This window comes from Coturnix japonica, chromosome 1 (genome assembly GCF_001577835.2).
Source record: "Coturnix japonica isolate 7356 chromosome 1, Coturnix japonica 2.1, whole genome shotgun sequence".
Classification (NCBI taxonomy): Eukaryota; Metazoa; Chordata; class Aves; order Galliformes; family Phasianidae; genus Coturnix; species Coturnix japonica.
Genome location: NC_029516.1, coordinates 48,772,066 through 48,799,996, shown reverse-complemented (window position 1 = coordinate 48,799,996; position 27,931 = coordinate 48,772,066). Strand labels below are relative to the sequence as shown.

At 43.7% G+C, this 27,931-nt stretch overlaps 1 protein-coding gene and 1 long non-coding RNA gene across 3 annotated transcripts; one reads left to right on the top strand and one right to left on the bottom strand.

Moving 5' to 3' along the window:
* Nucleotides 1–120: 120 nt before the first annotated feature.
* On the bottom strand, nucleotides 121–14,549 carry LOC107314543. Its single transcript, XR_001555494.2, has 3 exons — nucleotides 14,453–14,549; nucleotides 10,470–10,555; nucleotides 121–8,148 (listed from the first exon to the last, which is right to left on the bottom strand). It is a non-coding gene; the product is annotated as an uncharacterized LOC107314543 (long non-coding RNA).
* Nucleotides 14,466–27,702, top strand: PWP1 (PWP1 homolog, endonuclein). Of its 2 annotated transcripts, XM_015863841.2 has the most exons (16): nucleotides 14,466–14,609; nucleotides 14,696–14,754; nucleotides 15,445–15,629; nucleotides 16,048–16,133; nucleotides 17,427–17,523; nucleotides 18,046–18,156; nucleotides 18,683–18,813; nucleotides 19,710–19,783; nucleotides 21,435–21,531; nucleotides 22,330–22,391; nucleotides 23,098–23,209; nucleotides 23,694–23,784; nucleotides 24,882–25,003; nucleotides 25,473–25,578; nucleotides 26,265–26,428; nucleotides 27,475–27,702. In XM_015863841.2, exons 1-15 carry the CDS (start codon nucleotides 14,544–14,546, stop codon nucleotides 26,378–26,380), a joined length of 1,515 nt encoding a protein of 504 aa, XP_015719327.1. In that variant the 5' UTR covers nucleotides 14,466–14,543; the 3' UTR covers nucleotides 26,381–26,428; nucleotides 27,475–27,702. The 2 variants fall into 2 exon arrangements, with proteins under 2 accessions (XP_015719327.1, XP_015719317.1); XM_015863831.2 differs by having other exon boundaries at nucleotides 26,265–27,702.
* Nucleotides 27,703–27,931: the final 229 nt, after the last annotated feature.

The following is a 27,931-nucleotide window of genomic DNA, read 5'->3' as shown; positions in this document are numbered from 1 at the left end:
TCCTGGTTGATTTACAGCAGCTGTCCCAGGAGTTCCCATTTTAATGCATGTGTCTGTTTCCTCCACCTCCCAAAGTTTTAACACTTCCAACTTGTCTTTATTAAATTTGTTCTGGTTTAATTGAGGCGATTTCCCCAGTTCATCAAAATCAATTTCAATTCTGATCTCGTCTCCTGGCCTCATCATCTCCCTGCTTTGTGCTATGTGGCTTCATGCATGGATTCTCCATCCCATTAATCTGGGGCTGGGGAAAGGGCTCTATTGTAAGTGTAATTTAACAAGCAGTGTGAGTTGCAGCGGGTGCCTATGACCACCGTCCCTATCAGATACGGCTCTTTCCAGCAGAGCATTTTATTAGGAATTCTTAGAGAGATGGTACTGCCACTTTAGAAAATAAATAGCCTTCTGCTTCTTTAGTCTTTGCACAAGTTGCTATAATTTCCAAATTTGGAGGGGAAAATGTGGCCTCGAATCTTCTCCAGCCTCTCTAGGTAAAGTATGGGGGAAAAAAATAGAAAATCCTTAGAAAAACTTGAGATTTTTTTCCATTTTTAATCATAATTTCCCAGCCTACAGGTGGCGAAGGTTCTTTCCATGTGCCTTTTTTATACAAGCCCCATGCTGTATTCTTCAAGCCTTGCAGGCATCCTGCCTGCACATCTCTCCTGCCTCTCCACAGGGTCCTCCTTTCGCTTCCAGAACTTCCTCACTTTGCCTCACATGCTGCCAGTTTCCAGACTTCCCAGTCTGTTACTCTGGAGCCCTGCTGGATCCCTTCCCAAGCTTGGAGATGTTAGCTGCATATTCCTGAATGGGCTATTTCCCAAGAGTCAGCTTCAGAGCTGGGAAGAGGATGGGGAATGTGTGAGGGCAAAGGTTTTGGACATCAGAGAGGAAGGCTGGTATTCTTTTCAGGACAGATTTCAGCACTGTCTGCTCCTTTCTCATTTTTTCCCTGCTCTGTGCCTTCAGCCCACTGTCCTCTTAGCACAGCTGGCGGCCAGATGCTCTCCATCCTGGAGCAAGGCCAGCTTTGTAACGACAAAGACTTTTTCCCAGCTAAATCTTTGCCTGCTTGGACTCAGTTTCTGAGTAGATTTGTGCAAACGCCTGTTGAAAGACAGAGGAAACACTCCTAAAGAGGTGTGGGAGCTTAGTAGCCAGTCTGCTATTGGCACAGTGAGAGCTGCTTGCTGAACGTCCATGTGCTGCTTTTGACACTGAGCCTCCTATACTGAATAGCCACTGGCCACCAGCTCCATACCCAGTGGTGTATGTGGTGCAGCGTGGTCTGCAGGAGGCTTTTGGGGACACGCTGGGCTGCCTTGTGAAAACTGAAAGGAAAAAAAGTCCTTGTTTTGTGCTGCAGTAAGTTGGTATGGGGAGAAGAAAGAATGGGCACCTCTTCTTCATCCCAGACCTGCCTCATGTCAGAGGAGGGTTCTGCTATTGCAGATTGCCTCTAAGCCCACGGGGACTCAGGTGTGCGGGAAGCTATTTAAGGGCTTTTATCTTTTTAACGTTCAAAAGAAATAGAGGTGTTGGAGTTCACACATCTACATCCTCGAGGCAAGACTCAGCCATCTTAACAAAAAGGCTGTTCCTAATCCCGTTGTCCATGGCTAAATCCCAGAAGCAGCAGAGGTCCTGCAAAGCTCCTAAAAGTCGGCTGTGGGTATTTGCTGCCCCTCAGGAGCTGGTTCTGCTTTTATAAACTGTTCCAGAAAGGTGACATCCTGAAGCCCACATTCACTAGGGCTGCTCTGAAGTCAGTGGATGATTTCTTCTTTTGATGAATGGCAGTTACCTGAAGTCAAAGACTTGAAGTTTGTTTGTTTGACAAAGCGTCTTTCATGTGAGGAAGCGAGCGCTTTGCAGAAATGAAGTGCCTGACGTTGCTTTCATCCCTTAGCCCAGAGATGTAGGTCTGTTGAGATACATAAGCATTAAAGAGTCTGCTTAGGATTTGTCCTAATATTTAATAAATCACCTTTCAGGAAGTTCGCTTTGAAACAGCAGTCAAATAATATCTGAAACCCCATCGATGAGAACATTGCTAATTTTAGATGCTTGCCTATAAGCACTTCTGTATCTCTAACTCCTAGCACTTCCAGTCACGTCTTCCACACTTATAACAAAACAAATGCTGCTAATTTGTTACCATCCTATTATGAGGCAAGTTTTGTTGTCTTCAGTGGGCTCAAATGGGCTGCTAGCTCTGAGCCACTTCCCACGTTTCAATAGACTCACACCTGACCTACAGCTTCTATCTGCTCTCCAAGGGCCAAAAGTAGTGAAGCTGAGTCTTGGGCTGAGATCTGATGAGCTGTGAGACCACTGCTGAAAGCACTACCAATACAGTGCCCGAAGCTGAAGGAAAACCTGGAAATGTGCTGAAGATAAGAAGCATTTGTCAGCTGTCTCCAGTGAGCTTAAAAGCTGGAGGAGTAAGCTTTGCAGGGGGAGATACTGGATTTTTGTTGTTGCCTTTAAACTGTAATGCTTTTAGGTTGGTTTGAGACTTCTTGTGTGGATCAGCTGTGGATGGTCTGGATTATCTTGTGCTGTTTCATACAGAGGGTTCTAAATGTGGCAGCTCTTATTTTCCTCAGGTTGGTGTAGCCTTGATTGGTTTCTGTGCTTTGCGGGGGTTGCTTGTCATTGAAACAGCTGGGAAACATGGCAAAAACTTGCAGGAGTGGTTGCATTAACTCGACAGGGTAATTTCTATGAACATCTTGCAGCTTTGTGTGCTGTGCTGCTTAGTTGTCTTCATCTGTCCACCCAATTGTACATGATGTGCTGGAACAGCAGTTTGCGTGTTTGTTTTCCTTTGGGAGGCATTTTTCTTACTTCTTTGGGCTCGTAGGTTTATTTTTTTTACCTCTCGTCCTGTGCAGGTGATGGTGCTGTGTGAGTAGGTGTGCAAGCACAACAAGCACAGGTTTCTGTCAGGGTTAGATGGCATGCTAATGAAAAGGTCTCAGTAAGGGAAAAGGATGGAGTCCAAGAATTTAAATGCCTAACCCCTGGTCTTTGCCTGGAGTTTTCAAGACATGGAGTTCTCTCTGTCCTGCTTCATTTGGTTTCCAGCTTTGAATTTACATGCAGTCAAAGGGGAGAGGAAAGCAGAGGACAGGAGGAGAGGGGAAAGCAGCCCCATCTCCAATCCCTCACCGAGTATTCTCAGCCAACTGCTTTGGCTCTGGTCTTTTCAGTGCTCAGGGTTTACTCAGTCACACTGCTCAGATGAGGCTGTGGAGCTCTAGCAATTGGTACCGCTTGGTGGTTGTTTCTTTTTTTGGCCTTATAAATATCTCCGCTGCTGCAGCTGCAGGAGCGAATTTGCCTGCACTCTTTTGCGTGTGGTTAACTTTGGTCTTCCCACTTCCCATCATCTCTGCTGCTGTGTTTTCATTAAAACTTCCATTACCCAGCTTTGCCTGGCGCAGCGAGAAGCAATCTTCTTTCTTACTGCCTTTCTGTAGCAAACAAAGAAAGGGAGAAAAACTCCCTGAAATACCCAATCAGAAATAATTCATGGTTTAAAATAAGCTACATTCGAAAATGGAGATGCTCAGACGAAAAAAGAAAAGAAAATAAAAAGACAGACACATTAGAAAAGCCAGTCCATTAGGAGGTCATTTTAATTAATTAAGGTCACAGCCTTCACACCTCTGATATTTTGGCAGGGATGGATTACTGAGATTCAAAACATCTGGACTTGTTCAAGCTGCAGGTTCAAGCCAAACCGCCTTGCCCTTTCCCCTTCCCAGCAGTGGACAAATTGACTGCCTTGTGGTGTACTGCATGAGATGCTTTCAAATGAGACTTTCAGAAGTCTGGTTCACTGTGCTTTGTGGCTTTTGGAGAGCACACAGCACGTCTGTGGGCTGAGGTGGCAGGAGGTAGGAGTGGTGGGAAGCCCCCAAGGCCTCCTCACAGTGCAAGCGACTTCCCTACTGTCAGTGTTCACCCGATCAGGCACCTTGCTTGACTCGATCAAATCTGGGTAAACTACCAATAAACAAGCTTGGAACAGTTGGTTCAGTAGCTTTGGAAACTATCTCTGGCTTTTGATTATTGCACCAGAGACTGATATGCCCCTTGGCGACATGGTAAAGCACTCAGTCTTCTTTGAGATGTGGATTCATGGCTATCCATTGAGTCATGCAGAATGACAGAATCATAGGGGTTGGAAGTCTAACCCCCTGCTAAAGCTGGTTCTTTACAGACAGTAGATTACACAAGAAAACATCCAGGTGGGTTTTGAGTATTTTCAGAGAAGGAGACTCCACAGACTCTCTGGGCAGCATGTTCCAGTGCTTTGTCACCCTCAAAGTCTGAAGGTTCTTCCTCATGTTTGTATGGAACTTCCTATATTCCAGTTTTTGCCCATTGCCCCTTGTTCTGTCACTGGGCACTGGTGAAAAGAGCCTGGCCATCTATTTGACTCCCCTCCATTAGATATTTATAAGCATTGACAATATCCCCTCTCAGCCTTCTCCTATCCAAGCTGAACAGTCCCAAGGCTTCGAGCTCCTCACCATCTTGGTGGCCCTTTGCTGGGCTCTCTAGAAGATCTCTTTTGTGAACTGGGGAGCCCAGGCCTGGACACAGCACTCCAGATGTGGCCTTTGTAGGGCAGAGCAGAGGGGATGATCACCTCCCTTGACCTGCTGGCCACACTCTTGCAATGCACCCCAGGACACCCATTGACCTTCTAGGCCACAAGGGCACACTGCTGGCTCATGGCAAATCTGTTGCCCACCAGGACACCCACGTCCTTCACCACGGAGCTCCTTTCCAGCAGGTCAGCCCCTCACCTGTACTGATGTATGCGATTATTCATCCCCAGGTGTAGGACTCTACACTTGCTCTTGTTGAACCTCATCAGGTTCCTCTCTGACAAACTCTCCATCCTGTCCAACTCTTGCTGAATGGTAGCACAGACTTCTGGTGTGTCAGCCAGTCCTCCCAGCTTTGTTTCAGAATCAAACTTGCTGAGGCTGCGCTGTATCCCTTCATCCAGGTCACTGTTGAAGATGTTGAACAAGAATGTACTCTGTATCAGCTCTAGGGGAACGCTGCTAGCTGCAGACCTGCAGCTAGACTCTGCACCACTGACCATAACCCTCTGAGCAATTCCAATCAGCCAGTTCTCAATCTGCCCTCTGTTCACTCATCTATCCCACACTTCCTGTGGTACTGTAAACAAATTTGTTCTATATTGTCCAAGCTCTGAATTTTCTGCTGTGATCCTAATTCAGTTATTGCTGTGTGGGGAAAAAAAGGGTTAAGGATATGAAATATATTTTGGACATTTCATCCATAGTTATCTTCATGTGTTTGTATGTTCAGGAGAGAGAGAGAGATGGACAGTAAATAGATCCACAGGATATGTTATGAGGCGTGAAATCATATTTGTAATGAGATTTCTTGTTAATGGCAGTCAGGCTTCCTTGATGCTAAGCATTAATGCAATATCCATTAGTGCAGCTAAACCTCCCTCCACTCCACTTTCCCAAAAGGGTTTCACATTTTACCTTGTTTAGCATTTATAAATATTTGATACAAGGTTCAGAAAGTAATTTACATGTTAAATGAAGGATATATGAATGTTCTAGGGAAAATACAAGTTAAGATTCTACTATAACCTCATTCACAAACCAAACATGAAAGCGTGATGAAATTTGCCCCATTAAAATTGCTGGAAGTCTTTTCATTGACTTTATTTCTAGTCTGTGGATTAGGTCTGTTTTCCATCTCTTTCATACTGTGTCACCTTTGAAGTCTTCTTGCATCTCATACTTCCCAAACCAAATACATATCTGTAATTAGATCCTTAAATGAGGAAGAGATCCTTCCTCCGTCATCCAGCTCTGAAGGACTGGTTTTGTGTCTTTCTGTTTAACATTGAAAACAACAACTGAGTGGGAAAATCCTGGTGCAACCATCCTGAAAAGACAGAAGAACTAGCACCATCCCTGTGACAACTCTTTGCTTCCTTCATCCCTCCTCACATCCACTCCCACTTGTCTGAGATGTCTTTGATGTTAAAGATAGAAGAGAAAGATGAAAGCCAGAGGAACGGATGTGCTAGAAATAAGACGGCTTCTGGAATGGTTCAGAACCATCAAGTGAATCTTGGTTTATTTATTATTATTTTTTTTATATACAGCTGCTGGGAAGACTCTTAATTTGTGTAATATAAAAACCAGGAATGGTTATGATTGCTTTGCATTTGTTACAATTGTTATGAGTGTTGTTGGGTTTTGTGGTGTTTCTTTTCCTTTTAATCTCAGCAGAGTAGTTTTGTTTGCTGCCAGCCATTGTTGGGGTTTTATGGGAAGGTTTCTCTACACTTTCTACTGAGAAACAAATGAAAGATCACACAACCCAACAGTAACTGCCAAGAAAAAGCTATTGTCCAACAGCCCACAAATGCAGCTTGATCACTGGCTTGTGGCTTCACAGACGTGCCTGAGGTCATCTACAACTAACGGCACAGGTGAAACTTTCCTTCCCTTTCCGTATCCTTTTCTGAACATTCAACTTCCAAAATGCCACAGAGTCAGAGAGGATAGAAGTCAGATGGCAGATGTTTGTTAGTAGACCAAGACTTTAGCTAAGAAAAATGTTCCTGGAACCAAACATTTCACTGCAAAAAGACAGACATCTGTAGTTCATTCAAAGATGTCAGTCTCTGAAGTCTGCTGGATGCTTCTGAAAATCCCCTGCTTGGCACTAATGCTCCTGAGCAAACTGTTCCACTGAAAACGTAGGGCACTTGGAAACTAGGCAGGAGGAAATGTGGAAAAACAGAGGAGCTCAGCCGTAAATTGGAATAGTAGTTTTGTCTGCCATGTCCACAACTTCAACGCTGCTTTAAATTGTTTTTACTGTTATATTTCTCTTGATTTTTATATTATTATTATTTTTATTCTAATACAAACATGTTTGTCCCTTGAGCGTAATGCCTTCAGTCAGCTGGATCAGAAAGCTTTACACGGTCTATCACGTAATATGGTCTTCAGCATAAATGTTGGAAAAACTCTGAAGGAGTCTTTTTGTCCACCTTATGTTCTTTTAAACCCCATTTGGTCTGTTGCTAATCCTTTTAAAATCTCCAATGAGATTAAGATTCATTTGTCATTGCTGAATGTCATTTGGTTAATGCTGCACAACTGCAGGAAGGTGGATGAAAGTAGCAAGTTCTTTTTTGTTATTGTATTACTATGGAAAAAAATAGAAAAGAGAAAAACTAATCAGATATTTGCTTCTAGTTTACACTCCCTGTAGCTTCAGAGTACATGTGCTAAGCCTGTGCTTTGAATGTCTTGTTAAAACAGCCATAAAATGGAGGGAGATGGTGTTAGGAGAAGATCTTTGAAAAGCTTACCTCCAGTGGTGCTGAACGCACACTTGGCAAACTCTCTCATGAAGTCAGTGGGAATACAGCAAGGCTGCAAGGCTTTTTAATGTGCTGGTGGATAGAATTTCCCACCCAGTCACCCACACAGTTGTGCCTGGTACACCATGAAGGCTAAAGGCCAAATCCTGCTGCCACAGAACAGCCCTACTTCAGCAGGAATCACAGGCGTGTACTTCAGTTACACTCATTAGCTGCACAACTTTGAGGTTTCTGCCGAACAGAAATGGGAGAGGGTAGGCTTTCCTTGTGCCCATTGATCACAATCTTTGCATTTCCAGTGACTTGATTAGAAGCATCTTATATTTACATGGTGCAGAACGAGGCCTTTGTAGGGTGGGAAAGATTTTTACAAATTTAGACCTGCCTGAGTAAACATCAACCATTCTAATTTTAGACACTTTGCATTCCGTATCCATCTGCTTAGTGGATCAGTCTGATGCTTACTGCTTTGTGTGCAGTAAATTACATTTTAGTTTATTTGTTATTAGTATTTTTTAAACGTTTCTTTGAGGACATTGCCTGCCATTGGCTTGGTGTAAAATAGTGCCAAGGACTTAAAAACATACCCTTAGGGCCAAACTGTGTAGCTTCACACGCTACAAATAGTCCCATCCAAGGCAAGGAGAGCTGAACTGGGCACGTGAACTGCAACTCCTGTGATGTCCAGTTGCTTCATTTCCATCCTGCTTCATTTCATAGAGATTGATGACTTCCTGGAGAAAAAAAACCAACAACACATGTGGCCAGTTCATCCTGTCTAAAATGTACTGAGGACAAAAAATGTATATTTGATGTGACTGTAGTCTACCAACTGCAGACTTGTGCGTAGGGAGAATTCCAAGGGAAAGGAAAGGGAGTTTCCATTCCAAAGCCTGCAGAACAGAGCCTACATAGCAAGCTGTGACAAAATGTCAACTTTGTGTAAGCTCTTCTGATGAGTTTGTATAAAGGTTTGTAAGAAATCTTCACTGGAACACACCAGAGAATACTAAACTTGCACCTTGATAGAATAGCTTTATTTGTATATATTCTATGTAAATTTTTAACCAGAGGAGACGTATCATTTCTTGTACATACCTGACTAGAACAGGGGCAGTGCTGTGCACTGCTGTTTAGGGGATCCAAGTTCTCCCTTCTTGGGTTTCCAACTGTAAAGGCTGCAGGAGACTGCTTGGAACCAGCCAAAACACAGGATGGATAGATGCTCACCACTCACTGCTTGTGAATGTAGGAGTAGGATCGGAACAGGCTTTGGCTATGGAGAAGATGGCTTGCCTTCACTCCTGGCTAAAGGACAAGTGCTTCCTTTGCCATCAGCTCCAGCAGAAGTGATTTATGGTGTGGAGAACATTCAGAGCCCTGTTTGAATCAGTCATTTGTGGAGACCTGGGCTCGTATGGAACCCACACTGCTCGCATAGCATGGAAAGGAAGGTCCGCAAAAAAGCAGTGTGTACATACATCTACCTATCTGTCTGTCTGTCTGTCTATCTAATATCCCGGTGTTTCTGTATTGAATGGTTTCAGTAACCTATAAACAAGTGATTGCACCTGTTGTGGTACTGCTCTGAAATTCTTTGCATGCACTCCAGCATATAATTCTTTAAGAAAAGAAGTTATACATATTATATATATATATATATAGTAGCTTGCAAAATATTCATGTTGAAGAGCAATGTTTTGTGCAAATTGTACATTTATGTTGTGAGCAGTATTGCAATATGAACTTTTATTAGTTGTTGGCATTAAAACACGTTTTTATTGATAGTAAATTTGTCATTATTTTTGAGTGTATGTATGCATCCCGAGCTTTCAAACTCAGGCATTAGATCAACTACCGAAGGAGACTTCTCTGTGCAGTAGAAATAGTGCAGACTTACAGTAAATAGGCAGGTATGCAAATCCCATGCTGTTTTATGCCTGTTGCAAGGCTGATTATTTGCAAGGTCTGTCTGTCAGGCCAAGACTTCTCTTTTGTCAGTGCTGGAGTTTGTGTCAGCAGGAGGATGCTGTTGCCCTCACCTTTAACAGAAGTAAAACCCCAGTCTAGCAAAGCAAAGTGCTTAATTCCTACTGCCCTCTGCCTCTGCAGGTGCTTTAATATATATACAGTGAGATACAACAAGAAATGAAGAAACTTCCAATTTCCTGTTGGATAGCACATCTTATAATAGTTTCAAGTGTCCATGCTATGTAGTTTTCAATGTAGGGGCCAAATAAAGTATAATACCACCACAGCTTTAGGAAACCAACAGCATTTGGAGCTTGACCTTAAAACTTCTACCTGCCTTCTGAACGTCATCGGTGGCTTTGTTTGCTCAATGTTTACCTCTGAGAAATGTATGCTGTTGATTTAAATGTTTAATATATTGACTGCCTTTTTGTATATTTGTTATCATAAAGGTTTGGTTTAAACGCTAACAACTGTAGTCTATTTTTAGACTTTAAATTACACATGGTTCTGTATTTGGAAGGCAAACTTATTAATGAATATAGCGATTTGGTATTTTATTCCTATTTTATACAGCTACCCCCATAGGTTATTATCAGATGGCAACAAAGATTGCTGAGCAGCAGGTGGAATTCTCTGGAGTGTGATAATGAGCCATCTTTGTTCAATAAAAATCCCATTGTTTTCTAGCTGAGGCGATGGCTGCTGTGAGTGTTTTTGTTGTTCCTTCTCCTGCTCAGGTGTTTCTCCATGTGCTTCAGGCAGCAGAATGGGGCTCCCGCAAGGAAACATCTCCCAGAAACTGCCTGTGTTCAGTGTTTCACATCTGTAAGATTTGGTGCTCCCACTCACTGCTGTCAGCATGGCCGCAGTGCTTGTGAAGAAGTGACAGAGGGACCTCAAGGATCACTAATCTCCAACCCACCTGCCACCAGCTTCCACATTTAATACTAGACCAGGCTGCCCAGGGCCCCATCCAACCTGTCCTTGAACAGCTCCAGGGATGGGCATCCACAGCCTCTCTGGGCAGCCTGTGCCAGCACCTCACCAATCTCCTAGCAAAGAACTGAATACTGGGGCTTACCCAAGAGGAGCTTCAGGTGTAGTCCAAACAAGAGACCGCTGTCCAAAGGCCTACAAGTGGCACCAGCAGTAAAGGCCTCTGTGTAACTTCAAAATAAATAAATAGATAAACAAGTAAATAAAAAACTCGCTGTCTCAGTTTAAGTAGTTTAAATTAGATCATTCAGACTGTAACATCTAAACTACTCAGACAACACAGTTCTAAAAGTCTGCACGGTAGCTTGTACAGGCATATTTCTAGGTGTGTAGCAGTATCAGCCAAACATTTCCGTGTCAGCAGAGCTTTATACTTTAATGAAAGCTTTTGCAATGACTTTCATTTTTTCTAATGCATTTTTCAAGGGAGATGTTACGGAATACAAGTTTGGGCTGGTGATCTGAGCTTTGTTACAAAGATCTAGGCCTGCAAGACAAACCATGTCCATGAACACAATGGAGCTCAGGAAGCTGCCGTACATAGCACAGCCCCGCTGCCTCTCTAGAGCTTCTTAGCCCATCTGCTCTACAAGCCCAGAGGTTTGTGAAGGAGCTGGGACCTCTTCCTGAAAGCATGGGAATTTGAAGCAACCAGTAATGACATGTACTTAGATGCTGAAGTAGGGTGTCCAGCCACAGAGACAAACGCTTGTCCCGTATCTGCCATTGCTCCCATGGCACGGCACAGCTGGAGAGGTGGGAGTCTTTGTGTGCTCACAGGAGCATCTGCCTGTGGAGATGTGACATCCTGACATAGTTTCATAGTTTCATAGTTTTGTGCGGGTTGGAAGGGACCTTAGAGATCATCGAGTCCAGCCCCCGGGATTCGAGCCTCTGTGTAGCAGAGCGGCACTTCTACCACTTGCGCCACAGGGGGATTCGAACCCAGGGCCCCAGTGTTGCAAGGCGGCGTCTTTAACCACTGCGCCACTGGGGCACACACATGCTCACATGTGCCCCTTCCTTGCCAAGTGCTCACTCACATGTATACTGAAACAAAGGCAAACAGTTCCAATAAGCATTTAATGTCTTCTATGTGTATCTGTCTCACACTGAGATCATACTTATTGCTAGACATAGTTAATTGATAAGGAAAGGACCCAGTTTACTTCATAAAGGCAAGCAAATCTAAGGTTTGGGAGAATAAAGCTTGCACTAAGAATACTTTATCTTCTAATGTGAGGAGGTTGGTGATCTCCCAGACAACTCTTTGAGGAGATGGTGAATGAAAAAAAAAAACACAAACCCAACAAAGCAACTCTATTTCAACTACCTGAAAACTTTATGCCTAGCAATCACTTCAAGAGTTTTTCCCTCCAGGCTACACTGCCGTGTGCAAGCAGTGTTCTTGTCTCCCCTGACAAGATGCTGCCCTACTGAGATCTGATCTTCCTTTGGTTTCCTCCAAATTCATGCACTTTAACTCATGGAAACACCCAGGGAATGCAAATAGAGAATCAGAAGGTAACCTTGAGGACTTTTGTGGCTACCCTTGGTGTTTCAAAGCCACTTGTAAGTAGTTCTTTATGTCTGTCTCAAGTTAGAGTATTTCTTGATGTTGAGACTTTGCTTTTAGCTGTTCAGCAAACCTGGAACTGCAACATGTATTTTGCAGCTCATTTGAGAAAAGAGATTTTTTTCTGAGTGAGGTGGCATGCTCAGTGTATCGGTCCCTTCACCCTCTTCTCATCTGAAGAGATCAGCTGAACCACAGCCGTCAGCCTACAGCATAGCTTCTCAAAACATAGAAAATTCCCTCTGTTTTATTGCTCTCAGCCTGCAAGAAAACACAATTTCATGGCCTCGTAGTACCTTCCAGCTGTCATATTAGAAATGCTTATGGTGTCTCTGGCAGTTTCACAATCCAAGACATTCCAAGACCTTTGATCACTGTTGGACACTGGAGCACCCTCTCTGCAATCTTCAAATCACTCCTGGAAAGCCTACTGGCACCAGTGGCTTCTGCATCACTTCTTCACCAATCAGCTCCCTTCTCTCCTCACCTCTACTTAGTGTGAAGAAAATACTGTAGCTCTCTGGGATCCTTGACACGTCCTCCCAAAAAGAGGCTGTCACTTCCCTTCAAAGGACCTATTGATTTTCCTGACCGAAACCATTTTTCTTGACCTGGTAAATCCATGCCAGAACAAAAGGTCCTTCTGCTTAGCTGGGTTCCATCACCCAGCTGAACTTTTCTGAATGTTTTTGATGCCACCTGGAATGAGACACACACATTTCCTATTGATGAGAACTATCTGGCGCTTTCCCCCTCAGATGAAAAGCAGAAGGTTGGGATGGGTCAAATGCCTCAAATTCTGCATAAGCAGATCCAGAAATAGGGACAGTGCTTTAGTGCTTTTTTCAGACAGGCAGGAGGTGCCAACACCAGAAGAGGTGACTAAACTGAGACAGTGCAACTCATCGCTATGAAGACTTGCCTTACTTTGCAGAGTTCCCTCAGGAGAAAATGAAACTCAGCTCTGCTCATGCAAGGTTAACAAATGGGTCTAAGACAGATTTCAGGTACAAACCAGCTCTGGGGAAACATACTGCCACGTCTGATTGATCACTGATGTAGGGGGAAGCCTTTTAGAAGCTCAGGTTTAGGAAAGCTCAGTCCAGAACACAATGTAACATAGGAATGTTTGGTGAACTTTCTTGTTAGAGTGCTCTCATTGACATGGGACCTGAACTTGGTCCTTGCATGCTTCCCGGGACAGCCATTGGAGCCCTTTTCTCCTGTTGTATGTACCAAACTTCAAGTCCACTTCCTGCATCCAGCAGCGATTCAGACTTCTGACAGCTATGGATCATTCTTCCTAGTTGAGACAACCTTTTAGGTTCACCCCCTAATTCCCCCAATGGTTGTGTCAGAATTCCACACAAACTTTAGAAATAAACATCTGCTTTCTGCCTTAAGCCTCACACCTCTGTAGCCAAGCCATCTTTGGGCACTAGATAACAAGAAGCCCACTTTTACTGGAGTGTTACAACCTGAGACATCCTGGCTGCTTCTTTGGGGTATGTGTGCTGTATGGCACTAGAGCTCAGTCACTGTCGCAAGTGACTGCAGGGAGCTTTCTGCCTGGGACAGAGCACTTTCAACTCCACCTCTGTAACTGCCAAGGCACTGTGAAACAATGATGCATGCAAAAACCAGCTTGCTGGTCTTTCTATTCTTAAGAAGTCAGAGGACCAGCTCCACATCTCCAGTAACCACATAACGGATGGAAGTGTTGGAATCATAAAGTGTTTATGGACTGGCTCTCAAATATGAAATTAATAGTAGTTTTGTTATCATGCAGATTTGTTACCTATTTTCCTCCCCACCTCCATCTTTAGATCTCTCTTCTGATACTTCCATTGCTAAATATCACCACAGAATACTGCTGTTTTGTAATTACGTTTGTGCTGAGAGGGAAGATGGAGCACGTGTGCCCCCTCTGGGTAATGCTTTGGTACAAACAGGTCTGGCTCGAGGGTTTGCTGTGCAACCGTGCACAGTGTAAATGAACGTCTCTGCAAAAATACACATCCAGGAGCCACATTCACTGGAAGTAACCTTTCTTCTTTGGCTGCTTAGCACTTCCCTCAGCCTGTCCTTTGGGCCACTCCACCTGCCAAGCTGAAATTCAGACGCCAAGCTCTTGAGTCTCACCACGTGAAATGCTCGTTTCCCCAACCCTGGGTACCTGGACACTGGCACGGGTTGCCCAGTTGTGGATGCCCCCACCCTTGAGGCACTCAAGAACAGGCTGGACGGGGCTCTGAGCATCCTGGTCTAGAGGGAGGTGTCCCTGTCTATAACAGGGGGTTGGACCTACATGATCTTAAAGCTCCCTTCCAACCCAAACCACTCTATGTTTGGTTCCCTATGAGAAAACAGCACCTGTTGATATTCATTGATGACTGCTGAACATTGATTAAAAAAAACTACCACCACTACCCCACCCACCCCGCACTTCCCCGTTTCGGCGTTTAAATGTGACATCACCCACAAGTCCCCACCTCTTCCCTCTTCCCACAGGCTCTGCGGGCGGACACGTCACTCGTGGTGCGCCCACTCGGTGCCCCGCAGCCCTACGCACGTGTGGCCGCCATGAGCTGCCCGGTGACTTGCGCCGCTTGGGTGCGCCGCGGCATTGCCAAGGAGACGCCGGACAAGGTGGGGGTGGGATGGGGTGGTGCTGAGGGACCCCGTGAGGGATCCTCGGTCCTCCCCCATCCTCACGGCGCTGTGTCCGCCCGCAGGTGCAGCTGAGCCGGGAGGAGTTGAGGCGGCTCGTCGGGGAGGCCCGCGGCAGGCTGCAGTGAGTGGGGAGCTCGGGGCGGCACAGGGGGAGGGGGGGGACGGGAGGAGGTGAGTCTGTGGGTGGGAAGGAACACGTTGTGACAGTGATGGAATATCCCGAATTGGAAGGGACTGTAAGAGTCATTGGAATCCAGATCCTGACCCCACATGGCACCACACAGCAGCCAAACCCTGTTGAGTGCATTGTCCAGACACGCCTTGAACTCCAGCACTTGGGGCCATGCCCACCGCCCTGTGGTGCAGCCCCTGTCCCTGACCCCCAGCTGCCCCTCCCCTGGCACAGCTCCATGCCGTTCCCTCGGGCCCTGTCGCTGTCACACAGCACAGCTCAGCGCTGCCCCTCCGCTCCCGGTCAGGAGCAGCAGCCGCCATCAGGCCTCCATCAGCTCCTCTGCTCTGGGTGAGCAAACCAGGGCCCTCAGCCGCTCCTCACGCACCTTGCCCTACAGACCCTTCACCATCTTTGTCAGAGCTCCTCTTGATGCTTGCTAATAGTTGTCAGGAAAATATACAAGAAAAAAACTTCATCGCAATTCTCAGGCAGCCTGAGAGAACAGTGACTTGTATTTAATGCGGAGGTTGGAAGGGGTCAGGGCTCTGTGTGCTGAAGCTTCGCTACCAAGCTGCTGAGTGGTGTTTCTATCTGCGCATTCTGTCTGCGTTGCTCAGGGGATGTGTCTTTGTACAGGGAGGGCTCTGATGGCAGCGATGAAGAAGATCAGGGCCAGCCAGCGGATGGCATGGATATTGCCATTGCTGACAGGGCTGAGCCGCCTCCTGACAATGAAGAGCAGGAGGAAAGCGCTGAAAAGCTGAGTGATGATGAGCTGGCTGAGTATGATTTGGACAAGTATGATGAAGAGGAAGACGGAGGTAAGAAACTGAAATGTCAGATTTTGTTGTAAGCTCTTTCTTCACTTCTTTTTGTACTTAGGACATACGCACGTTGAAGCCATGTAGCGCTTAGTTTAAAGTGCTGGAAATTCACATTTTGAATTGTTTGTTTGTCTGAGTTTAGATTTAATGGGTGAAATAACTCCATGTCCTGCTCCTTGCTGCCAGCACTGGGTGGTGTTGGAAAAGGGCTGTTGCTCCCTCTGCTGCTGCACTGGAGCAGAGCAGCACTGAGCAGCGGAGCCATGTGAAGTTCTCATGTTTGAAACTTGGAAGCTGATGTAGCCCACTCCTGGTATTTTACCATGTGTGGGGCAGTGCTGGAGTTTCTGACTCCATTGGAGTGATTTGGGTGATCATTGACACATATGAGAAATATTCTGAAATTCCCATGTAGGTGATACCAAACTTGGAGAGACATTGGCTGGTCTGGCAGTATATGGGAGCAATGATCAGGATCCTTATATCACTCTGAAAAACACCGTAAGTACTGTAAAGATGTTAAATATGTGAAGCGCCAGAAACTCAGAATTGATTTAGATTTTCCACCCTCCCAGGCTGCCTGGGGGTGCTTGCAGTACTTTAAAATGTTTGCCAGAGTTATCCTCGTACAGAGCTCTTTTTGCTTTGTGCATCCCCCTTTGTGTGTGCTTTCTATGTTTAAGTTAGATGGTGAGGTGAACTGACTCATGATTTCAGACACGCACTTCTATCTGTGGAGGCGGCTTGTGAGCTACTTAATAGGACCCAGAAAGCACGTGAAGAAATACCAAATCTCAGGTCACTAATGACCCTAATAAGACAGCTTCCCAGACTGCAAGACACCTACATGTTCCTTGCAGCCAGATGAGCTCAGGCTAGTTTAGAAAAGAACTAAAATGCAAAGTAATCGTGTCCAGTCAGCGTTGTGGCTTGAAGAAATACAGCCATGTTGTTGTTCTTGGTGTTTACTGCCATCACTGTTAAAGAGTTAAGTACTGCACAGTATTAATTGGACCCCTTCAGAGAATTGCAATACTCAGCAGAATGCAAATATAAAAAAATACTGGGAGTGAATGGAAAAGGAATTATTGAAAGCTTGCTGCGCGGTGCCCAAAAGGTTTCCTATGCGTTGTTTATATGAATGATGGCAGTCTGTGTAAGGCTACTGACTTTAATATGCAGTTCCTAGTTTTCCATTAACAAAAATTCCCTGAATGCCTTCCATTCCTCAGTAACAATGAGAACTGGATGGAGGCTACATCTGTCCTGGTGCAGCTGAATGCCAGTATAGCTTCAGGCAATACTTCTCTGCAACTATTTTCCAGTATGTGGACAATGTTTTAATGCTCTGGGAATTGCTTCCTGTAGTGTGAGGAGCAGCGCCTCAGTATACTTACTGTGCAGAACATTGTTTTGTGATCTAAATGCTCAAGGCATGAGAGGCAAAGGGAAATAAAGCTACAAAAGTGGGATCCCTCTGGTGATTTTCCTTTTGGTGATAGGCTGCATCTTGTTTACCTCAGAAGGTGGTTTCATGTGTGGTAATGAAATGTTTCTCTAAATGCAACTGCGTCCACATAAACGCCATCTCTGTAGCATTCAGAAGTACATTCAGCCTCCCTGTGACAGAACCTGGTTCTGCCTTTCTGCATTTACCACTGTATGATGCTTTCGGGTAGGTGGGCTGTAGGGCTCTGGTTGTTTACTGTAACAGATTCAGCCTTTAGAACTCGTGCAATTGTGCCAGTGTGTTCTTTGCTTAACATGTGATGGCCTCTCCTTTTTGCTGTTCAGGATCAATACGAACAGGAGGACTTTTTGATTAAGCCCAATGACAATCTTGTCCTCTGTGGCAGAGTCGATAAAGACTACTGTAGTTTGGAGGTCCATGGTAAGTAATGTGGATTTGTGCCTTACAGAGAAGCCTGCTGGTTTTTTTTCCATGTAGCTGTGTAAAAGATGAGGTTGTTTTTTGGAGTCCTCAGCTTCCTCCAAAGCAAAAACTGTTCATCTGTTACCTGATTTCCCATGTTACTGAATCTGGACTTAGTGATTCTATGAAATGAATGTTTCAACCTTCGTTAATGTCCTCACGTGTAGGAAATGGTGATTGTGGGTTCAGAGCAATTACATTGAAGTGATTATTTAAACGGAGTCATGTTGTAACATCTGAATTTTGCTAATATTTCACTTGATATCTGAATTACACAGGAGAGCATTAGTTCCTTTTGTAGGATTTTGTAAGCTGTAACATTAGTACTTAGAGGCTATGGCTTCTACTTGGAAGCTCTGAACATATTGGAAATTGGCATTCCAGATCTCCTTTGGAATTTAGTGCCATGTCACTGCAGAGGTGAGCTGACTTTGGTTGCTTGCTTTTCCTCTTCACTGATGTCACATACATCTTTTTCAGTTTATAATCACGAAGAAGACTCATTTTATGTACATCATGATATCATCCTGCCTGCTTATCCTCTGAGTTTGGAGTGGTTGAATTTTGATCCGAACCCTGAGGAGTCATCAGGTAAACAACAAAGGATACTGTAATTGGCCAATAAAACTGTTCGTAACTGAAAAGCATGTAAATATGATGTTGTTACTGAGTAGTTCCATCCACTGAAACTTAATAAACCCAAGATGTTAAGAGGGAAAAACTGAAAATCTTTCCTTTTTCTCACTTGGTGATAAGTGACCTTAGTGATGCTGGCTTAACAAGCGGTGCAACTAAAATATTGGCTTGATGAGAAATAATTAAGTTATTGTTAATTAGCAGAACAAAGCAAACTCTGATCTGTTTTTTGATGTTTGCAAGTGAAGGGTTTCAAAGTCCTTATGGCACAGCACGGTTGCAACATTTATATATGTTTATGTTTTTAGGAGCATTTTTTCCTGTGGTGCTTTAATAGGGCTCATGTGAACAGCGGTGCTTACTGAAGGTGAAGTGCACTTAAGAGCACTTGAAGAAATATGCAGCAGCTGGGCTGCCGAAGGTGCTGTTTTATAACTAAATGTGATTGTGTTTGTTGTTGGTTTGTCTTGTGTGTATGCAGGAAATTATGTTGCGGTGGGTAACATGACCCCAGTTATTGATATCTGGGACCTTGATATAGTGGACTGCTTAGAACCTGTCTTTTCTCTTGGGAGCAAGAAGGAGAAAAAGAAGAAAAAGAAAGGAAAGAAAGTAAGTGTTGGTTGAATGGAGGAAACTTAAAGCGAGGATAATATTCTTACTTCTGTCCTGCAATGGAATAAATGAAAGTGTAGGTAGTCAGGTTTAATCCCCGCTATTGTGTTGAAGGATGATGTCTAGATGAGTTACAGAAGATAATGTCTTGGTTGTATACAGGGGGCTGAAACTGCTACTTGCCTGTGACTCAGGGAGTTGAAAAGGCATTGAGCAATAAAGGACAAGGTTTACTCTAATGAAACACAGCTAGTTTGGATTCACCTCTGTCAGCTTTATCCATCTGAAATTGAAGCAGGTTTAAAGTAGTCATCGAGATAATACAGCATGTGTACATATAGGCACGCCCAGAGAGTGACTGAGGTATCAGAATTGCTATTAAAGATAACCGTTTGGAAATGCTTCAGCTTGAAACACCCACTGCTCTGCCCAGGGATAGTTAAAGCCTGGAGGAAAGAACAGAGAATGAGTGGGAGAACTTATGGGTACCTTCCAATTGTTCTAGAAAAATCCTTCAAAGCTTAACCATTTAAAATTAGCATTTGTAGGAGCTGGTCATTAAAGGACCAGTTGGTGGGAAAAGAAGGAAATGCCAGAAGAGTTTAGGAAGAAGCTGAAAAAGCTGCACATTAGGTGATGGAAATGAAATTTCTTCTTCTGTAGCCTGAAGGAAATAAGTGGTTCTGTGAGCTCTCCTGCTGTGGATGGAGCAGTCTGAGAGATGGGGTAAGAGGAAGCCTCTTCTACCGGAAGCCTCGTTGCAGCTAGAAAGAATGATTTAATAAGTGTAGATGTCTGTGAAGGCACTGAAGAGTTCATAATAGTGTGTTGTGCTGTTTGATTTCCATTGAAGCTGTAATGTTCTGAAGTCTGTGCTGTATCTGCCTGTGCAGGGTTTATCTCAGGAAGGAGCAGTGGAAGGACACGCTGATGCTGTGCTCGATCTCTCATGGAATAAACAAAGCAGGTAAAGGAGTCTTTGAACAACAGTGCTTGGGTACACATTGGCACAGTTAATTAGGCTTGCTTTTTTTCACTAATTCAGAGCCTTATGAAGCGTAGTGCTGAACTTGAAAGCAGTTGTGAAATGAATCAGTTCTCAAAAATATTTGCCCCTGTAAAAAATAAAAAGACAAACAAAATTAGGACACCGGATTTCCTCTTTATTTTTTAAAATAAGTGTTTATATACTGCTGCAGATGGCTTTTATTTCCAAGTTGTCCAGATGAGGTCGGGGCTAAAGTGGTTCCAAGCCATTCAATAAAGCAGCTGCATTTAAGCCAGACAAACTGGAATAGCACAAGGTCTGGGCCAGTCTGTCAGTGACCTAAAACAGCATCTGAACAGATAGAGGACTACTTCTTCATAGAAGGTAATCCTTGCTGTGTATTATTTTCCTTTGGCTTTTGCTCTAGAGCTGTGAAGAGAAAAGACTGCAAAAGCCTTCATAGCACTGCTGTAGACACACCTCTGACCTGTGGGAGTTACTGTTGCCTGAGTGAGTTAGCAAGAAAGTAGTGCTGTTGAAGGAATGCAAAGCGGGCACATCTAAGGGGAGAGGTTAAGGATGATGTGCAGGCTGGAATAGAGAAGCCACTCGGTGTTGCTTAGGTAGCTTGTAATGAATCAACTGTTAAAGGATCCTTAGGATGGGCCTTGAAACTGTCTCAGTGATAGATTTATGTATTTATATTTATTTTTCCTGCTGTCAAATTGCCTGAAGACTCATGCAATCAATTCTGCATTCTCTGATCAGCAGGTGTCAGCCTTTACTTAAAGCTCCTTGTTATCTAGGCACCAAAGGAGGAAGCACCCTCATAGATATTCAATAAACATGCAGAAGTTTGTGCTCTCAGTGTGTTGTCTGTTGATCTTGAATGATACACACGCACAGCGTGGTATCATTCCATCAGTCTGACTCAGACGTAACTTTCATATTACTTAGAGGCGATTGTCTTGTGACAGGGATAAGTCACAAAACTACAGCTACAAGAGTTAAAGTGTCTGCAATGTCCAGTGCTGTAATATACTGGGTTATGAACTCCGTGATGCTGGTAAAACTTTCAGGAAATAAAGGGTGTATGGTGTTGGGTCTTTGTTAGTTATATAAACACTCAGATATTGGAGAGCTGGGTTTTTTGTTAAGAATAGATTTATCTGGCTCTTGGCTGCAAGCATATGCCTGCAGACTGAAGTTGCATTAATGCTGAAAAATACCATCTTCATGTCAAACAGAGGGAAGTGCTTCAAGTCTTTCTCACTATTTTGCTCAGGAAGCCTTCTGGTAAATTATATTTTTAAGTGCTGTGGGGAGAAAATGCTAGCAGATCTTTACTTGTAACTATATAGACCAGTGTTCTTGTGAGTGCCCTGTCCCTGGAGATGCTCAAGGCCAGGTTGGATGGGGCCCTGGGAAGCCTGAGCTAATAGGGGTCAGCTGTGCCCATGGCAGGGGGTTGGCATCAGGTGGGCTTTGAGGTCCCTTTCAGCCCGAGCCATTCATGATTCTATGATGCTTGATCTCCACATCAGATTTTCTGCGTGTTTAGGATTTTGGACCATTATTAGGTTTTGTCTCTAAGACTTTTTTTAAACCTGATCTTTTGGCTTATTATCAGGAATGTTTTGGCAAGTGCTTCTGCTGACAGCACTGTGATCTTGTGGGATATGGCTGTGGGCAAACCTGCAGCCAGCCTGACACTGCACACAGACAAGGTACGTAATAATGAATGCGTTTATTTCAGTGTAAAGCACAGAGAAGAAAACGCTGCAGTTTCTGTGTAGCTGCTCAGTACTGAACACATTAAAGCAGCAGCTCTGTGGTTTTCCAGCCAACTGTGCAGAATTCTTTACAATTCTCAGTCGGTTGTTTTTTGCAGACAAACGGTTGTGTTTTTTTTGTTTGGTTTCAGAACTGTTAATTAACTTATCCATTAGAAAATCATGGGAGACTTATAACAGTTTCCTGGTTTTGTTGTGTAAAAGCCCAGGAGGTTGGGGATCTAATAGTGCTGCTATGAAGCTTCAAAATACAGGTTTCTGAGCATAGATCAAACTAAGCTTTGCTTAAGGAAACTATGAGTGTTGCCTGTATTTTATTCTAGGTAAGAAAGGTTTAAAGTAAACGATACCGAAATTCCATAGTGATGGATGTTTGGAAAATGAATTAATCTTGTAATTAGAGTGTGGAATGAGGGTATGTGATTTAGTTCACTTACGAGGCATCAGAATATCAGAACACTTCATAGGAGTTGTTAGGGGGAGGTGTTGTGGGTTTTTGTTTGTTTATTGTGGGGCTTTTACTGTGTGCAGTGTTTATTCAAAGGCAGTACCTGTGTATGCGTTCTGTCTTCAAGAAACATTTAGATGTTGTACTGAGGGACGTAGTTTAGTGGGATGTACTGGAGATAGGTAGACAATTGGACTGGATGATCTTAGAGGTCTTTTCCAGCCTTGGTGATTCCCTGATTCTATCTCAATGCTTATTCTTTAATAAAATCTCCTGTCACTTAGGTCCAGACATTGCAGTTTCATCCCTTTGAAACCCAGACCCTCATTTCCGGATCTTACGATAAGTATGTCATGGTAATGTTTTTAAATGCCATGCTTAGCCCAGCATTAATGCCCATCTTTAGCCCATTAATTTGCCTCAGGTTTTCCTTTTAATTTGCTTTTTAAGAGTGCCAGATTTGAGTAAAGTTGTTTCTTTCCAGTAAAGTAGCCAGGTTTGTACGTGGCCAAAATACAGCTTTCCTTCCCTCTTTCTCAGCTTAGCCAAATACTTTAACCATCTGGACTGAAATTTTCTGTGCCAGGCATCTGTTCCAAACTGAATTTATTTCTTAATTTGTCTTTATGTTTTTTCTGCAGTAGAAATGTACCTCTGCTCATCTCTGTGTAAGCATCTCTGGGCTTCTCCAAGCTATAAGACTAAGCTGGGCTTTATGTTGTCTGGCTTGTGTTACGTACTTGCCACGTTGGAGAAGAACCCCGTGTTGTTGGGAGCTGGATTCTGCCCACTTTCCTCCCCTGTAATCCTTCTGTAAAAACAAGAAGAAATTGTCCGTTCACTCAGACCAGCATCCTTATCCCTTGTTAGCTCTCCCTTTGATTTCCTGCACACCTACATACCAGTACACTGTCTGTAGACCAGCTGACCGCCTTTGTGGATTCCTCCTGTAAAGCATCCAGGGACCTTCTGTAGGTGCCAGTGGTAAAAGGAACTTCACAGAGTTCTGTTATGATTTTGCTATTTTTTCCTTTCCTGTCTGTTTGCCATAGATCAGCTGTGCTGTACGACTGCAGAAGCCCACAAGATAACCATCGAATCTGGCGGTTTAGTGGTCAGGTTGAAAGAGTAACTTGGAATCACTTTTCACCTTGTAATTTCTTAGTGAGTATTTGCTTTTCTCTTCTTGGCCTGTTGGCTGCTTCGTTTAACCCGTGCTTTTGTATTTTCTCTCAGTATGATTACACTTAACTTTGTGTAGGTCTGTGAGGCAGCTGTTAAATGGCTCCAAAGTTTGCACTGAGTTTAGAGACGAGAAGCTCGGTGTTTTAGTGCTGAGCATAAGGTCTGAGCTCAGTAGTGCAGCCATATTCAATACAAAATACAGTTAAAGAAATCTGTATACGGTTAAGATTTCCACATATGTCACTGCAGCATAGCATATATACATGGAATAATTCAAGCTCCAGATGTATGAAGTCTGACTTTGGAAGTGAAGAACTGTGTACAGGGGAATGTATCCAGCTAAGAAGCAGTTTAAGTCTGTCTCAGATGACAGGGGTTTAATAGAGAATGGATGTTACTCCATAGAACACTTTTAAACAAATGACTACGGCGGTTTGTTTTCAAAGTATTGTGGTTTCCTTAGGCAAGCACAGAGGATGGCTTTGTGTACTGCCTGGATGCTCGCTCTGATAAGCCTCTGTTTACTCTGAAGGCTCATGACGAAGAAGTATCAGGTAAATGATGTGTGTGTTGTGTTTGCCCCAGTGGTAGGGCTTATCTGGAAGATGTCTTCAGCTGATATGGCTGAGGTGGTGGTGATTCCTTGCTTAACGAAAAGATAAACTAGTGCGTAGTAATAGTGAGTAGCTGGTCCATGAAACAGTCTCTGCTGAGAACCACAGGATGGCTTGAGTTGGAGGGGACCTTAAAGCCCACCCAGTCATACCCCGTGCCATGGTTAGGGCTGCCTCCTGCCAGCTCAGGCTGCCTAGGGCCCCATCCAACCTGGGCTTGAGCCTCCAGGGATGGGGCACCCACAGCTTCTCTGGGTATCCTGTGTCAGTGCCTCACTGCCCTCTGAATGAAACATTTCCTAATATCTAAATCTCCACTCTTTTTGTTTAAAACCATTGTAAGCAAAGTATTTTAACAACAGTGAACTTGTCTCAGTGAATATCATGAAGAATAAGCATTTCAAAACAGGCTTGTTCATCTAGGATATGTTCCCTTTGCTTTTTGGGATGAGAAAGGACAGAAACTATGGAGTCTGGTGCAGGACTATCAACTAGAACTTCTGTATCCGTAATATTTTATACTGGCACTTCGCTCTGATGGTGACTTAGATATGGCACATGGGAAGGTTTTAATGCTCTCTGCTTTAGACTCCTTAAATTATTTGACCAGCCTAGAAACTTTTAAAAAGCAACTTGAAGGAAGTACCTGATTATGTGTTCAGAATGAGATGTCAGTATGTCCCGTCATCGCAGATGGATGAAGTGATGGAGTTGAATGAAGAAAACTAACTGGGGAAGCCAGATTGATTATGTCAAGCAAGAAGCACAACCGCAGCTCTGCTGTTACTGTTACTGTTACTGTCATTACACTGAGAGATAAAATAGGCCTACATGAAGTTTGCTCTCAAAAGGCTCTTCTGTCACTGTAGGAAGCAGTGGTAGCACAAAGCTGTTGTTAACTTTTTGCTTTGTTTTGCTGGAACTGAGTTCAGTGTGTGAAGAATATTAGGTTTGTTCTGCTTTCACCCTAAGTGTATCCTCATCTCTAAAATGGCGATTGATTGATGCTTATACACTGATGTGTTCATATCTTCCAGGGCTACAACTAAGCAGTCAGGTCAAAGGGTGCCTCGTGACATCATCTGCTGACAAACACGTGAAAATTTGGGATATCCTGGGAGGCAAACCAAGTCTAATCCATTCCAGGGATATGAAAATGGTAATCTTTGATTACATTTCTTACTTCCAAGAAGGTGTATGTATAACTGTTGAATCTGTTTTCTAATTTAAGTCTTGTTTTGTGGGACGTCTTAAAGAAACAAGAACAAAAAAACCCACATCTGTGTATTCTGAGTAAAATGTTCCTCATTGCAACACAATATTCAGTGCAAGATACAGTTGGCAGGCTGCCTTGAAGCCTTGGATCTGGATGTCAGATCAAGTGTTCTGCAGTAGAACTAATAGTTCTCCAACATGCATCTTTGAGCTTCAGAATGAATATGACTTCCTAAATGTGTTTAACAGCTCTTACTATGATTTTGTAGGGACACAAAGTCAAGTTTCAAGAAACAAAGAGCTTATATTTGTTATAACTTGCCTGGCAAAAGTATTTTAGATGATAAAATCATTTTCAGATGATATTTAAGGGAAGGAAAAACACCAAAAGATACTTTCTCCCTCCTTCCCAGGGTGTTCTCTTCTGCGCAGCTTGTTGCCCTGACTTCCCATTTGTTTTTGCCTTTGGAGGAGAGCGAGAAGGTCTGCGTGTCTGGGATATAAGCAGCATTTCTGCAGGTAACATTCTCATTTTCTGGGATCTTGAGGCTCTGCCCCCAGGGTGTATCTGTATATTCAGCTCTGAGCGTGACACGTTTAAACAAGTACCCAAAGATTGAATGTTTTCTCACTACCAGCTTAAAAATATCTTCTATTTTTTTTTTTCCATCTTGGAGAGCTGTATTTGCCACGGTTTATTTTCTTGTAACTGAAATACAATACCTCATTTCTCACAGCCTTCCTTTTTTGTTAATGTTCCTGGTGTAAACAAGCACTGCATAGAAGTCAGGGCTGGTTTTGATCAGTTGTCTCAGTTGCATGTAGCTAAATGGTGTGAATTTTTTGAGGCTTATGAGAGCTCGATAAAACCCAGAGGGACTAAAACCAGTAATAAATAATTTAAACTGTTTTGCTCTACAAAACTCATCCATTTCACAGTGCTTCAGTAAGGGAATTACACACAGGGAAACATCTAGAGATTCACCGGGGGAGAAATACCGTGACTTGTAATTCAATTATCGTACACGGGGAAACAGATTGTTCTGACATGTAAGCTTACAGCTCCCTGCTCTGGGTAATGGGGAAGGCTTTGAAACTGCATCAGGTGAGGATTTCCATTCTGTTGTATTTGCCTTGCTGTACTTGCTGCAGTGCTTTTGTCTCTGGGGAAGTAACATGTAAGCAATCCCTTACCTGTGTTGCAGTGAATGAAGTTTTTGGAAACAGAGAGAGACTTGTTCTGGCTGGTGCAAACTCTGCGGCTTGCAGCTCGTTGGCTGGTAGTAGCAGCAACAGTTCAGAGACGGCAATGGAATCATGATGGACCGAACCTCACAAAGTCAAAGTAACTGAAGGGACTACAGCTCAGGTATATTCAAGCAGTTCCCCTGTTTGGAGAGTGTTCGTGGGAGTGACTCATGTCGTGCAGACTGCAGGCTTCTTTATCTCAAAGAAATGTGGACACGAGAAGCTGCGAGTTCTGCCTCTCTCACCAGCTTCAAAAGACCAAATCAATTCCATACGCTTGAGTTTACGATCCTTGAATTAGGGGCTGCTGGTTGTAGACTTGATATACAAGATGAAATCGTCACCAGAAAAGCATTCTGCTGCTGTCAGAGGTTTGTCCAATACTGCAAAGAAGGTAAATATCTCCGAATGGCGTTAAGGAACAACACTTCAGCCAACAGTTGTGTAATGTCAGACAGATGCTGGGTGAAATGGCAGCTGTAAATAGTCAGATAACTGATGCTTAATTTGAGACTGGATAGACTAAAATTCTAATACAGATTTTTACCTTTTTCATATCAAAGTTGTTTGGTTTTTTTTTTCCTTAAGAATGGGTAGTAAATTTGTGTCCCTGAGTAGAATCCTGAAATGTGTCACTTGAGATCACCAAAATTAAACCACAAACATCTCTGCTCTGTCCCACTGTGACCGAGGGTTTCTTTCCCCTGGTTCCCTTAAAGTCAGCAGTTAGGTTGACATTCAGTTGATTTATAGCAGCAGGAACCTCATTAAGGCTCCTCACATTTAAAAATGAGCACCAGGTGCCTTACCGTAGGCCAGAGGAAGTTAAATGGATACTCTTAACCCCTGTGAGTTGCTTCCCTTGCCACGTTTTGGAAGGTGTTTATTCAAGATGTCTATTAAAGCATTACTGCTGCAAAACCCCTCGGTATGAAAACAAGTGTGCTCACAGACTTGTCAGTGCACACAGTTTACAAGCTGCAACTGCTGCTTTCCACCCTAGCTCGCTGTAACTTCCTCTGGCCATTAGCAGACAAACAACTGGCCTGGACTGCCCTGGGCAAGAGGTAGAGCTGTAGGTTTCTGTCCCAACCCTTGAAATAAGTGCCTGCTTCTAACTCCAGCTTCAACAGGTTCTTTCTGACATAAATGATTCTATGATTCCAGTTCAGCTGTTCCCAGGCTGGTACCAGGTGTTCAGAATGGCTCTGCAGGAACCAACAGTTGTTGCATGTACCAGGAGCGCTGTCCCATTCTGCCAGGCCCCAGTGAGTGGGCTTGTGAATCTGAAGGTGAAAGCATCAGAACCACCTCTGGTCATGTGCTCTGCACTGAAAAGCTGCAAGCTTTTCCAAGCTTCCATTTGAAATAAATGCTTCATATTAAGCTCCTTGAGGGTAGTTGTTTCTTTGCTTCTGTAATTACTGGCTGTAGCAGCTGCTTTTTGTTCTAGTGAGAAATCATGTCCCTACAGATATGCACCTCTTATCCCAGCTGTCCCTTGACCAAACATCATCTCTCACCCTGTCTCCCTCACTGATCTCTGAGAGCAAGCATGGTAAACCACACAGAGGCTTTAAAGAAACAAGGCAATACAACGTCAAGGGAGAGGCACAGCTGAAAT